Source organism: Oreochromis aureus, linkage group 19, assembly GCF_013358895.1.
Source record: "Oreochromis aureus strain Israel breed Guangdong linkage group 19, ZZ_aureus, whole genome shotgun sequence".
Lineage (NCBI taxonomy): Eukaryota > Metazoa > Chordata > Actinopteri > Cichliformes > Cichlidae > Oreochromis > Oreochromis aureus.
This window is the reverse complement of record NC_052960.1, coordinates 18,747,133-18,761,750: the sequence shown is the minus strand read 5'-3', so window position 1 is coordinate 18,761,750 and position 14,618 is coordinate 18,747,133. Positions and strand designations below refer to the sequence as shown.

Sequence of the window (14,618 nt, the reverse complement as noted above, 5' to 3'; positions counted from 1 at the left end):
GATGATTTACAGTGACATGTAAATCATCCCTAAACCTTACCCAATATTCATCTCGGTTGTTTTAATGCAATTCTAACATGTAGGACAGGGGCTTGAGTTTAACACACATCATAGGTTATGCAGTGCAAACTGGAGGTCTCGCATTTTACAGACAGGATGCTGTTCCAGTGTCACAGGAGATATATCACAATAATTCTCCCAAAAATTGAAATAAAATGGAATTAAACCCAATTTATCCAGGCTTCATGGATTGAGGTATGGAGCTCGACACCAGATTTATTTTCCCTGCAATATTTCTCCCACCCATATAAACCTGACTAATCTCATAATTCACAGCAGCTGTAATTCTCAATCAGTGCAAAACGCAAGGCGAAAAAAAGTTCATGGAACGTGGATTACAATTCACAAATGCGTGCAATAAACACAGACATAAATAGAAAATTACAATTTTTATTTTATAAGATTTCATTTCATACATGTTCACAATGTACAACTACATAATTCTTTGCAGAAAGGAAGACAAATCTGAGAGATTTCTACAGACTGATTTTTATTGTATACAAACAGTGACATCGACTCCCAAAACAAACAAATATGGATTCTAATGCTAGCAGAGCGCTCACAGACATTTGCCCTTTTCACATATTTCAGTTTGCTTTGAAATCATGACATTTCTGAAGATTTGAACTACAGTTAGATTTCACACTTACAAATCAAGAAAATTCAGACAATGATGGCAGCAACGTCATCAGACTTGTTTTTTAAACTGTAGTGATAATAAGTGAGGTAACACTGAGCCCCTATATGATACACGGTTCTTCAGTGCAGCCAGTGAGTGTAAAAGTCGCACAATTTGAAACATGTTAGCTGAAGGGTTTTTAGTGTATACCTCTCTGTGACCAATTTAAGCCAGCGACTGCCAGTAACCTCCAGCAACCACGCAAGGAATACACATTTCAGTGACCAATCACCAAAATGATTGGGCCTTTATCAACAGATTTCACAGCAACTTCTTGCTCCCTGGTTGGAGAATACGAACATTTTCGTACTGTAGCTAAAAAAAGTCACATCAAGGCCACTTAATAGTTAAATTGCTTTGCATTATGTCAAGTTCTAATATCACAATTTCATAATGATCTGTTTTGACTGAAACTAATCAAAATCCTTGGTGACAAGTTCTTTTGTACAGTTTGTACAGTAAGGCCTTGTGTGTGAATAACTTTGTTCATCCACAGCAAACCACTCACAGTCTTTTAGTGATCACCCTCTCAGCTTTATTTGAACAAGGAGTTGAAGGCTCGTCCAATGATGAGTCTGCGAACTTCACTTGTCCCGGCACCAATTTCATACAGCTTTGCATCACGCAGAAATCGCCCCAGTGGGTAGTCATTGATGTAGCCATTGCCACCTGACGACGGACATACAGATGTTAGTGCAAAGTTACCGAGTAGTAACAGAGCTTAAGGCTGGCCATCCGTTAATCAACAAAAACCATGTTGAAATATCAGATATCTATGTCTCCAAAACAAAATGAGTGAAAAAGTGACTTCATATAGGAACCTGAGCAAATACGTTCTACAGATCTACGTCAGCTACAGCAGCCAGTGGCTGTCAGAGCAGAACGGATTAAAACAAGTCAGACTGTTGTTGCTGTTTATTAGGAAAGAATCAGCGTAATGGATAAGGGGTTATCACATCAACTAATTAGTAAGAAGTTTTTACACATGAACTCCACAAATTGTCAGGAGAACTAAGCTGGGACATGATCACAGTGCTGCCCTCTCACAACAGGAAAAATATGTGTTTCAGGCACATTCTCAGTACTAGAAATCCTCCAGTTGGTTTAACAGGGTCTGCAAATAATTTGCAAGAAGCCACACATGTGACCTACACTCGACTCTTTTTCAAGTAAACTAACAAGGTTACACTCATTTAATGAATAATCCGACTGCTACAGACATCTGTGTTGTTTTGTGCAGTTTTGCTGGGTGAAGCTGAGAAAAGCTCAGCTATAGTCTACGTGTGGAAACTGGCTTTAGGGGAAAATCCCTCATTTTACTATGAACTTTCTTTCTGTTAACTAGACCTTCCTAACAGCTGTGTGTTGGTTGTAACCTGAAATATGATGTTTGTACATTGATTAAATCATGACAATTTCCTCAGTTTAAGAATCTGCTTTCATTTCATTTCAGCTCTGGTTCTTGGCACTCACCCAAACATTGAATCCCATCCAAAGCAACCTGAGTGGCATTCTCAGCACAATACAGGATCACTCCAGCACAATCCTGCAAACACACAAAGCATCACAGTCGCTGAGTTAGAAAAGAAAGTCTCTACGAAAAGAAAAGAACGATTAACTGGATGCAGACTTGAAAGTGAGAACCTTTATATATTACAACATTTTTTATAAAATGCTCATTTAATGCTTAAAAGGGGCCATTATAAAGGATATGAATGAAGGAAACTTCTTGGCTAAAGTGACTGACTGAGTGCTGCAGAAGCAGACGTGATTACAAATCTTCTCACCTTTGCGCTGAAGTGTCCTTTGTCACAAGCACGTGCAACACTGTACAAATACTGCCGACAGGCGCTCAGCCTGGTGTACATGTCAGCCATCTTCCCTTGCATCAGCTGTCAAATAGATGAACATCAGGTCAGTCTGACTCGAGTAAACGTAAATTAAACAAATCATTTAACACAATGGCCGTCAAAATATTTGAATTTTTATTCTCTGAGGAAAGTGAAAAATGAAGGCAAAACCTGAAAGTGTCCGATCTTCTGTCCGAAAGCCTCTCGGACATGCAGATAGGGAATAGCTGCATCCAGAACCGCCTGCATGATGCTGAAAAACAATATGAGGATGTTACATTAAATGAAATGTGTCACATCTGTAAGGTTATAGGACAACATTCAAAAAATATATGTTAAATATGTTTAATTAAATTTAAATTACAGGACAGTCTGGGCAATGAACTACCAGAACTTTTCTGTAATTGTACACATTTATCATGTAGTTTCACTGGTCTGGCCCACTTAAGATTAAGGTGAGCTGTATGTGGCCCATGATATAAAAGGAGTTCCTGCATTAGCCACTCAAATGAAGTTAAATTAACCACTATACAGAGACGTGAAATTTCCGCTTTGAAAAAGCACAAAATAACACATCAAAGTCAGCATGGGCAAACACCTAATGTGCATGGAGTCGTTATACCAACGCGGGCAAAAGTCCCGTGACGTCATATGTATGCGACATGAACACCACAACAAAGGAGGGCGTTGAGGCAGCGGTATATACCTGCTGCTCGGTGTATAGCTTTTCGTCCGACTCGCGGGCCACAGTGTTGTTTTTTTGTGCAGCCATTTCCCTTTTTACTGGGCTTTAAAAATGGCAGGTTTGATTTTCATGACGGAGACGCTCTCATTCCTCATCAAGTGTTGCCACTGACTAGCCAATCGGTGGCATGCAGTTTGTTGAAGTCACATTTTTGGATTGCCTCAGATTGCTTGAAATCTCAGCCAAGTGGGTACTAAAAAGGTACTACCTCTTAATGGAAAGCCCTAAAAACCAAGTGGAGCCAACCTGAGCAGGTAATAGTGGAAAACGGCTATATCAGTCCAGGCTCAGCATGCTAATGAACAACACATAAACCAACTTCTCGCACACCAAGCCCAGTAACTTTCAGAGCTGAAGCACACACTCACAGAATCACTGGATACAGTATTTATGCACTAAAATACTTGGTCATTCCTAATTAAATCAACATGTATATGTGATTAGATATAACTTGACATCAGTGTAAACCAACCCGCCAACCTCTTCTGGTGACCTTACCCTATAGGTCCAGATGCAAGTACCAGTCGCTCCAGATCTAAGCCGCTCATCATCACATACACGCCTTTGTTTAATGGACCCAGGATGTTCTCCGCTATAAAAGACAGGAGAAAAGAAAACAAAATAAATTCCACGCTGATAAAAGACAATCAGTTTGCATTAGGATGACATAAAGAAACAATGCATAGTGAGACACACCTGGGATTTTGCAGTCTTCAAAGATGAGCTCACAGGTGTTTGATCCTCTCATGCCGAGTTTGTCGAGCTTCTGTGCAGTCGAGAATCCAGGCGTTCCCTACACAAAGACAAAGGTATATATGAACGCACAAATAAAGACACTTGTTTATTATTAGTACACCTTCTTTTACTGAATTTACCTTTTCGACAATGAAAGCTGTGATGCCTTTTTGATAGGCCTCGGGATCCGTTTTGGCATACACAATAAGCACATCGGCATCTGGGCCATTCGTGATCCAGAACTTGTTTCCATTCAGAACGTAATAGTCTCCTGTGAAAAGATTATGTTCATATAGTAGTTACTTTGTAATATAACAATTTCAGGGCACTGCATTTTCCAACAACTTAAACATTCTCTCTGGGCTTTGTCAAAATGCTGACAATCACCCACAGCTTCAAAGGCAGAACTTACAAAGCATGAATGCTGCCTCCAAACCTCATGGCAATGATATGTCTCACTCATTCACCTTGTGGTGCATGTGTGGAAGCACTAGAGAGCTGTGCAGCTGGTAATTTTGAGGATTTGACATTTGATATTGTCATTAAAAAAAACTAAACAAAAAGGCACTGATACTATTTTGGTTCTCTTAGGCCTGTCAGTAGATACTATCTGTCTCTTCACATCTTTTTGCTGTTAAGGCATCACATTTTCCTGTTGGAATTCATGTTTGTATATATTTGCATTTGTTTTCACTGGCCTTGGGCAGTATAGGTGCTTGGCATTTTTGTCTCGTTGATGCCTTTGGCTCATGCCAAGCTCTTCATGGACAGTCCTAAAACTTTTATGCGCACAATTTCTAGTATTTCTATTTATTTTGAAGTTTGAAGTGAAAATTGCTCATCATTCAGCCAAATATACACAATAGACTGTATATAAAAGATGGACATGGCATTTGAGTTTGAAAAGTGAAGTGCCTCAAACCTGCATTATTTCAAATGGGAAACGGACAGCGACTTTGACTGTACAGAGGCCCATCGGAGTACAGTGCTTCGGCTCCCTTGATCTATGACTTCATTATCAATATTTTATAATGAGTTTATGCCCTTAGTTTGTAGTTTCAAGTCTTAATGAAAAAAAAGCATGGTATATTTTAGAAATAATCTTCCCCAATTGTGTCCAGAAGGAAGATAACACAGGGTATGCTTTAGGATGAGGGTTAGTGTGCACGTTTCCCTCAGGGTCTTGATCAGATCCACCACTCCCTCATCACTTCACCGATTGGTGACGTCATGGTGGCTATGTTCATCTTTTATATACAGTCTATGATCTACGCAACATGTGTTGTAAAAAGAAAAAAAAAGAAAAGAAAACTGCCTGCGTCCACTGCAAGGAGACAAACTTATCAAGGACATGTGAGAACTTTGCATCACAGCAGTGAAATTCCCCCATCCCTGAATGTCGTACCAGGCAGCAAAAGTAATTCATCCATGTTCTTCACCACAGCTTGAACCCACCCCAGCAGTCACTGAGCAAGCAGTGGGGTGCAACCTGTACAGGTTATCACTCCATCACGAGGCTGAATCAGTGAAACTGAACCACACATACGCCTAAAGCCAGTTTAGAATCAGCAGCTAAACTAACAATCACTGTGGCAGGAAGTACCAGGTAGAAATCTGATGCAGGTACAAAACTGTCTTCCTGTGAGCTGATGGTGCTAACCAGGCTGCGAAAACAGCAGCTCAAATAGTTCTATTCATAGCTTGTTTATGACATATGTCAAAAAAAAGCTGTTAACTTCAATACTTACATAATACAGTCTATAACCTCACAAACTCCATTTTAAAAAAGCCTGACTTTTTTGCTGCTGTCACATCTTATTAACTATCAAAATAATGTTTTCAGATAAACAACACAGTCAGATTTTATGCTTCTATAAGCAGCTCATACTCACAATCTGGCCATGCAGCACACACACGACACCTTGCTGAGTCTGACTCATTTGTACATTTTCAGTGCCGTAAATGCCAATAGCATTTCTGTCAAACCCTGAGCTAATAAAGCCCTCAAAACTCTTTTTTCCCCTCATCAAGCGAGTGACCAACACATACAGTTAAGCCCATAATTATTCATACCCCTGCCAAATATTGACTTAAAGTTACTTTTGTTCAATATGCAAGTTCTTTTTTGAGCAGAAATGACACAGGTGTCTCCCCAAAGATAATAAGACGATGTACAAGAGGCATCATTGTGGAAAAAAATATTTCTCAGGTTTTATTTATATTTTAGCAAAAAGTATCATGTCCAGAATTATTCATACCCTTCTCAATAATCAATAGAAAAAAGCCTTTATTGGCTATTACAGCAATCAAACGCTTCCTATAATTGCAGACCAGCTTTTGCATGTCTCCACAGGCATTTTTGCCCATTCATCTTTAGCAATGAGCTCCAAATCTTTCAGGTTGGAGGGTCTTCTTGCCATCACCCTGATCTTTAGCTCCCTCCACAGATTCTCAATTGGATTCAAGTCAGGACTCTGGCTAGGCCACTGCAAAACGTTAATGTTGTTGTCTGCTAACCATTTCTTCACCACGTTTGCTGTATGTTTTGGGTTATTGTCGTGCTAAAATGTCCACTGGTTCCCAAGGCCAAGTTTTCTGCAGACTGCCTGATGTTGTTGTTGAGAATCTTCATGTATTGCTCTTTTTTCATGGTGCTGTTTACTGTGATTAGGTTCCATGGTCCATTGGCTAAAAACACCCCCAAAGCATTAGGTTCCCACCACCATGTTTGACAGTGGGGATGGTGTTCTTTGGGTTGAAGGCTTCTCCATTTTATGCCAAATGATCACAATGATGCCAACATCATTGTGACCAAATAATTCAATTTTGTTTCATCTGACCATAACACTGAAGACCAGAAACCTTCTTCTTTGTCCAGATGAGCATTCGCAAAGGCCAAATGAGCTTTTGCATGCCTTAGAAGTGCCTGGAGAAGTGGCGTTTTCCTTGGTCTGCATCCGTGGAACTCCAACAGTGTCCGTTGGACTGTCTGCCTTGAGACATTGCCACCAGCAGAGCCCAGATTCACCAGAATGGCCTTGGTGGTGATCCTTGGATTCTTTTTCACCTCTCTCACTATTCTCCTGGCCAGCACAGGTTTCACTTTTGGCTTCCGACAACGTCCTCTGAGATTTTCCACAGTGCGGAACATCTTGTATTTTTAATAATACTTTGCACTGTGGCCACTGGAACTTGAAAACATTTGGATATGGCCTTGTAGCCCATTCCTCACTTGTGAGCAGCCACAATGCGCAGCTGCAGGTCCTCACTGAGTTCCTTTGTCTTAGCCATGACTGTCCACAAACCACTGCAGAGAGCTGCTGTTTTTCACCTGTTGAGTTGATCAAAACAGCTATTTCCAATTAATCAGGGTAATTAGGATGCTTTAGAACAGCTTTGACTATTTGGAATGGTATGGAACTTTGGATTTTCCCAGAGACTGTGACAGTTTGTAAAAGGTATGAATAATTCTGGACATGATACTTTTTGCTCAAATGTAAATAAAAGCTGAGAAATATTTTTTTTCCACAATGATGCGTCTTGTACATCATCTTATTATCTTTTGTGAGACGCCTGTGTCATTTCCAGTCAAAAAATAACTTGCTAGTTGAATAAAAGTAACTTTAAGTCAAAATTTGCCAGGGGTATGAATAATTTTGGGCTTAACTGTATCTGTTAACATATCATGACAATAGCTTTCAAAAGATGTTCTTACGTAAAATTGCATGCATATTTTAATGATTTTGAGGTGAAAAAAAAAATAGAATAATTAATCCTTCTTCTTGTAAAGTCCTTGATATTAATAACACTCAATAAACACACAAATAAAGCTACGTGACACTGGCAAAGCAGAACAAGAGTACAAACAACCGAACAGATCTGTAAGACCAAGAAAGCTAATAAAAGCAGATCGTATTTATGTGCACCACATACTGGATGTATAATTAAGCTGAACATTTATCATTACCACAGAGAAGTGAGTCACAGTTTGGGCGTCTTACCTTCTTTCTTTGCTCTGAGTTTCATTGACACAACATCAGAGCCAGCATTGGGCTCACTCATTGCCAGGGCTCCAACATGTTCTCCTGTCAGTAACTGGCAAAGGAAGTAACAAGATTAATGAAATAATTAAACAAGCTCATTACGTTCAGTGTTTTTCGATAATATTTAAACGTGAAATGTTCGATCCTGACCTTTGTCATATACTTCTCCTTCTGCTTTTCATTGGCGTGGCGTACCAGCTGGTTAACACAAAGGTTAGAGTGGGCGCCATAACTGAGAGCGACGGCTGCTGACACTCGTGACAGCTCCTCCATCACAATTATGTGATCTAGGTAGCCCAATCCTGTGCCTCCACATTCCACTGAAAGGAATATACAGTGTGAGCTGAGTGTAAACTCGCCTAATAACAGCTAAAAAAATAGAAACCTTCAGTTTATGCCTTGACATGTACCAGAAAATATGTGTTAGAAATAACTGTAACTGTATGAACTGCCTGCTACATAGAAATCACAGCTGTCACACCTGGAGCAGTGATGCCAAGAAGTCCCATCGTCCCCATTTCTTTCCAAAAACCCTGATTAAGAGGGAAAGCAGAAAGTTAGTGGAAACAATGCACAGCTCTTCTACGGAGGTACAGTTGAACATGCATATCTACTAGAGCTCAACCAATACTAACAGCTGATATTGGCTATATATACATATAATGGTGTCATGCAGCTGTGGTCAGACGTTTACATACAGTCATCATGGGCATGAACGTCAAGACAAATTTGGGCTTTTAATGATTTCTATGAACTGCTCTTTTTCCAGTATGGAATGCTTGTACAGCATCTTTAGTGACTTAAAAAAATACAAGTGGTTGTTTTCCTGCGGCAGCACAAAGAGGATTTGTTTGACTCAGCACTCAGTGGCTTGACCAATGCTCAGAAATGACTTGTTCTGAGTAACTGCAGATTCATCAGATCACACTGTTGTGTGCTAGTACAAGTTAATTGGATGTGTCACAACTTTGCCAAGTTCTGGAAGAAGACCCAAACTGTCTCCCAAGATGGGAGGAAACTGGTTAGGAGGTTCAGGAACAACCCAGAAACCACCAAGGCTCAAGCCTGAACTGGAGTCGCCTGAAAAGAAGCCCCTGCTCCAAAGTCAACACCTTCAAGCTTGACCGAAATTTGCAGCTGCTCACATGGACGAGACATGGACAAACATTTTCTTCTAGAGAAATGTTTGATGGTCAGATGAGACGAAGATTGAGCCATTTGGCCACAATAAAAAGAAGTTTGGATAAGTAAAGGTGGGGCTTTCGAACCTAAGAATACTGTACCAAATTTCAAGCCTGGTGGTGGTAGCATCATGGCATGTGGCTTTTTTGCTGCCAGGGGGTACTGGTGTATTTCACAAACTGGACAGAATAATGGAGGAGGAGGACTACCTCCAAACTTCTACCTCTTCAACTTCAACCTCAAATCAACAGATAAACAACTGAAACTTGGACACAAGTGAGTGTTCCAAAAGGACAGTGATCCCAAACACACATTAAAACTGGTTAAATTAACCCGAACGCTAAAAAGAGTTGTCAAATACCCAGTCAGGATTTATACCAGAAGCTTATTGATGGCTACTAAAAGCATCTAGTAGAGCTGGGCGATATAAGATTTTTTCATATCACGATATGTTGTTTTCATTTCAGGCGATAACGATATATATCACGATATAAGCCAAATAACTATATTTGTAAGATTCAAATGTGCTGTTGCTCACAAGTAAAATGTGAAATAATCAGCAGCTTGTTTTGATTTAAATATTTATTTCCCATAATAAGTTCAACAGGGTAGATGTACTTAAGGAACATGAGACTAAAGTTTCAGATAAATAAAGGCAAATATTGCAAACTACACAAAAGGCAGCCGCTAAAGCGTTTAAGTTTCAAAATAAAACAAACAAAACAGACCACTAAATTGTCAATTCCACTTAGAAACAAAATATTAATTCTAAAAATAAATCTTAGTTTGTTTTACAGAAGAACAGACAAAATTGACTAACTTTTGTCAATATCAAATAAACTGAGAACTAAAAGGAAATTCTTAATCTGTCCTGGTTGTATAGCTTAGCTTTTCAAACAGTTTTAAAATAAACATGCTAACAGAACATTCTTTAAATCCTAGGTGCACATCCAAGGTGCAACTAAATATATATATAAAACTTTAGTCTGACAAAAGCCTACAGGTTGCGGGACAGGAAGACAAGTCTATCCACTGCTTCAGGCTTTAAAGCGGCCCTGTGGAAAGTCACAATATTACTCCTTCATTAATTCATTATTAATCCTTCATTTTCGACCGTGTTTATTGATAGCATGTCTTTAGCAAGACAGTAGGCTATGGCATTCGTTATGTCGCTATGTCTCTTAGCTTTTTTGTCATATGGTAAGACGCTGGGGAAAGCCGACTCAATTGACTGTTGCTGCTTCGCAGGGATTCCCCTGGTTGTTTTCGATGACGAATTAGCGCTTTCAGTCAGAGATTGAGCGTGCTCTAGTGGGTGGCACTGCTGATAAAAAAGGTGATAAAAAAGGTTTGTTGTATTTCCAGACTTTGTGGGAACATGCTTTCGGCACAGTTTACAGTGCGTGCTACTCTGTTTTTTGTCAGACTTCAAATAGCCGAAATACCTCCACACTACGGAACTTCTCTGGCCCTTCCTTTCGACAATCTCTCCGGCATCGGAACCGTCATCTGTGTTCTCTTCGGTAACCTGGTCACCCAAGCTCTCGGTTGATTTTTCTCTAGTCGGCACACTCATTTCCTCCATTACCCGGCCGGCACGGCGGCTGGCTGCTTCCCAAACAAATACACATGTGCGGCTTGGCACTTGTGCTGTACGTAACAAGTCACGTGGCTGTGATTGGTTCGGCTCTGCGCTACTTAATTTGGATTGGCTGTTCTCTTTTCTTTTCTTTTTTTTAAGAGAGGAAGAGAGAGAGATGAGGTCTATCGCAATAGTTTCATTTTTCTATCGAGAAAAAGTTATTTCGCAATATCGTTATCATTCTATCGCCCAGCTCTAGCAACTAGGTAAAGTGTTACCTGCTAAGGGACATTCAACCAAGTTTTAGCGGTGGTTTATGTATATATTTGAGCCTATACATATACTTTTGAGCCTGTGCGCTTTAGAGAAAATCCAAAATAAATTCAAACTTGTGAGCCAAATTCTTGTTTTTTAAAGTTATTAAAGACGTATGCTGTACAATCGCTCCACCCTGGAAAAAGAACAGCTTAAAGAAATCATTAAAAGTACAGTAAGCTTTTGACCACCACATTTCTGATATGATTAGATAAAAAAGTGCTTTTTTTAAAGCTCAAAAGCAAAAAAAAAAAAAGCTGATTAATTTAGAAAAGTCAGCTGAGCTCACTGGATTGCTCACGATACTCAGAACTGGTGGTGCAGGATAAAGCAAGTAAAGAATGTCAACAGATGTATCAACAGTGTGTTGTTTTCTTTTACCACCTAGAAGTACTGTCCCCAAGTTCTATTACTACTTGGTACAACAGCTACAACTTTCTGAATTTTGTCACTTGTGCATTTCAACTCACCCGCATTCCTGGGAACTCGTTCTTCTTATCGATCTCGTCGGCATGAGGTGCAAGTTTTTCTACAAAGAATTTGCGAACTGTTTGCCTCAGCTGTGGAAAGGACGTAAAACAATTACTTAGCAAAAACCATACCTGTAATTACTCTGCTGGGAGGATGAAGATCATAGAGTGACGACTTAGGAAAGCTTTTCACCTGCCTGGCGATGGAGGTAAGTGTGTTGTTTGATTTACAGGTGGACGTGTTGTTTGCCCAATCATACTGAAATGTTTTAACTGGCATTGCATGTATATTTAACTTTATAAAAGGCCTGGGATCTGAGACAACTCCTTCCATCCAATCAAATCCTGTATATAAACCCCACCCACCCCCTGCTCTCCTTGCTGCGCTGGGTCCAGTCTCCTTCACTTTGCGTAAAAATATGCCCGACCTGCAGTCACCTTTGATCTGATTTAATATCGACTGTAAACCAATGTCGGCATCAGTCACTCCATTACAACCATTCATTACTACAAGCTACTCTGTAAAGTCATACGTGAAAAATTAATAAAATTGTTTAACAATGTTACTAGTAAAGTTACTTAAATCGACCCTTTTCTAATTAGTTAAATGAATCGAGTATTAGTTGGTAGCTTTTGATTTTGTCATGTAATTTGTAGCTGTTAGCTAATGTTATGTCATCACGTAATGGTGGACGGTGTCCGCGCAAAACTGTCTTCTTTTATTGCCCTATTTTATTAAACTATACAACACACTAAAAATGTTGGTCTCTGAGATAATGTGATTGTTTTAATGCCTGCGGTTGACACGCACAGACACAAGTGTGCACTTTGTTTTGCTAGCATTAGCTAGCTAGTGTGGCTAACCTGTATCTGCTCGTCTGTGAGTCCGTTCACTACGTCGTCCACGGGGATGGCAGCTCCGGCACAGCCTCTTCTTGTCACCGCAGGGATGGATAACCTGGAGCTGAGGCGAAGTGCGTTTCTGACAGCAAACATGGTGCTAGTTGCAGAATAACAGGGATGAAGTTTAGACCACGGATGAATGTCTGAGGTCACCTGGCTGGCTGTCTTGTAGCAGATAAAACGGAAGAGGTCTCACTCCGCCAATATTTCCTAGTCCTACAAATGTAGTCCACGCTGTCTTTCTTCTTCCCTGAAGGGTCGCGCAGGCACAGCAGTGCGGTTAAGTACCCCGCCGCCCCCTGTACCGGTGAAAAATAAAACCACATCATATATTCCACTTCGTCTTCTCCTAGTGCGATACTGAAAATTTTGGTATCGATCAGATATCCAGTAAATACAGGACCATCATATCGACACCTGTAACTTACAAACTGTAGGACGCTCACAATTTCTGAAATGAATCATCATTAATTTGCAAATTTAATGGGCACTAAATGACTGTGATTTTTACTTTTCACAATAATTAGTTAACACAAAAAACGCACCTTTCAGCTTTTCATGTATTTTTTTTTTTTTTTTTTTTTTTTTTTGAGGACTGGAATTTAAATGTGCCTATCTCTAATGCACTTTGGGCAGGTTTTTATATTTTTATTTCCAGAAAATAATTAATTTCACACAGTTCAGTGTGCTACATGCCGAACTTAGAGAACAGAAACAAAGTATCAGTACTGTCATGATAATATCTATCTGATACCAATACCACCACTGGTATCGATACTATTATAATAATATTTGGATCATCTGCTCACCTTTGTCTTCTGCTTTCCAGCTGCTTCCTTTAGGATACGCCACAGCAGATCATCTACTTCCATCTCACCTTATCCCTTGCATCCTCCTTTTACACCATGTCCTCCATTACATCCATGAACTTGCCCTGAGGTCTTCCTCTTTTCCTGACTGCCTGACAGCTCCATCTTCAACATCCTTTGTCCAATATATCCACTATTCCTCCTCTGCACATTTCTAAACCATCTCAGCCTTGCCTCTCTAACTTTGTCTCCAAACTGCTCAGCTTGAGCTGTCCCTCTGATGATGTAGGCCAGCTAACCCCTTTGTTCTTATTGTTGGACCATTTAACCATACTACACTGAAGTCCTAAAAATTAATGTTAGTCCATGTTCGACATTGCAAGTGACCACTGTTATGATGTCAGTTTTGTTGTCTACTCGGGAGAATCCTCCTGATTTGGTCATTTCTAATCTTGAAAACTCAATACAGCATAGTATTGTGATATTCTGCATGGCAATATTGCATCGATGCAATATTGCAATGATGCAGCGACACCAAATAACAACATTTTATTCAATAAATTAAATTCCTCTGGAATTGCTATGAACATGACCCCCCCCCCCATCCTGAGATACCGGTCACTCCCAGTGAAAACATTAACATTTCAGCTGCCTTCTCTTTTTGTCAGTGCCACTGTATCCAAACTACACATCAGAGCAGGTGTCACTACCACAGGTGTCACTTAATTCAAGAGTGTCCCTTTCACTCATGAATTAAGCTTCCACTCCTTCATCTTTATGAAGACGTCCTTGCGGCATTCCCAAAATCCATTGCAATGTCCATCCTCCTCTTGTGTCAGATTTACTACTTTATTTAAGATCCTCTGTTATTTATATTTATCAGTTAAATAAAGTCTTGATTTAACGCAGTATTCTCAGGTCTTCCTTTTCCTGTCTGCATTTTCCATTTGAAGTCATGACTCTGTTGGATTTCTGTGTGCTGTAGCAGTATCGCCTCTTGATTCAAGTGTCCATATCTTTTGCCACAAATCATTCGCAGCCTTTCTTACCAACAACTTACCATAAACTTTTCAACAGTTTCCTCATTACCTTTATAAAGTGCAGCTTAGGGCTGCACTTTATAAACATGAGCAAGGAATCCCACAGAACAGCAGATTAACTAGTATACACACACTCCCTCATGACTACTCCCTCCATTTTTAGATCCATCAGTAAATACTGACATGATTAAAATAATTCTTCTTT

The 14,618-nt window shown here is 39.8% G+C and overlaps 1 protein-coding gene across 1 annotated transcript; it reads right to left on the bottom strand.

The window, feature by feature from the left end:
* Positions 1-434: 434 nt before the first annotated feature.
* Positions 435-12,657, bottom strand: ivd (isovaleryl-CoA dehydrogenase). The gene is made up of 12 exons (XM_031758269.2): positions 12,526-12,657; positions 11,662-11,751; positions 8,594-8,645; positions 8,263-8,432; positions 8,071-8,164; positions 4,210-4,340; positions 4,031-4,127; positions 3,833-3,926; positions 2,761-2,842; positions 2,527-2,631; positions 2,213-2,285; positions 435-1,408 (listed from the first exon to the last, which is right to left on the bottom strand). The coding sequence occupies exons 1-12, from the start codon at positions 12,655-12,657 to the stop codon at positions 1,275-1,277; spliced, it is 1,254 nt and encodes a 417-aa protein (XP_031614129.1). The 3' UTR covers positions 435-1,274.
* Between the last annotated feature and the right edge of the window lie 1,961 nt (positions 12,658-14,618).

Excerpts from the sequence above, each read along its gene's own strand:
- ivd (XM_031758269.2), bottom strand. The coding sequence starts at position 12,657 with ATGTTTGCTGTCAGAAACGCACTTCGCCTCAGCTCCAGGTTATCCATC. Across the intron at positions 11,752-12,525 it reads TCACAGACGAGCAGATACAG|CTGAGGCAAACAGTTCGCAA; the intron begins GTTAGCCACACT and ends TCCTTTCCACAG. Across the intron at positions 8,165-8,262 it reads AGGAGAAGTATATGACAAAG|TTACTGACAGGAGAACATGT; the intron begins GTCAGGATCGAA and ends TTCCTTTGCCAG.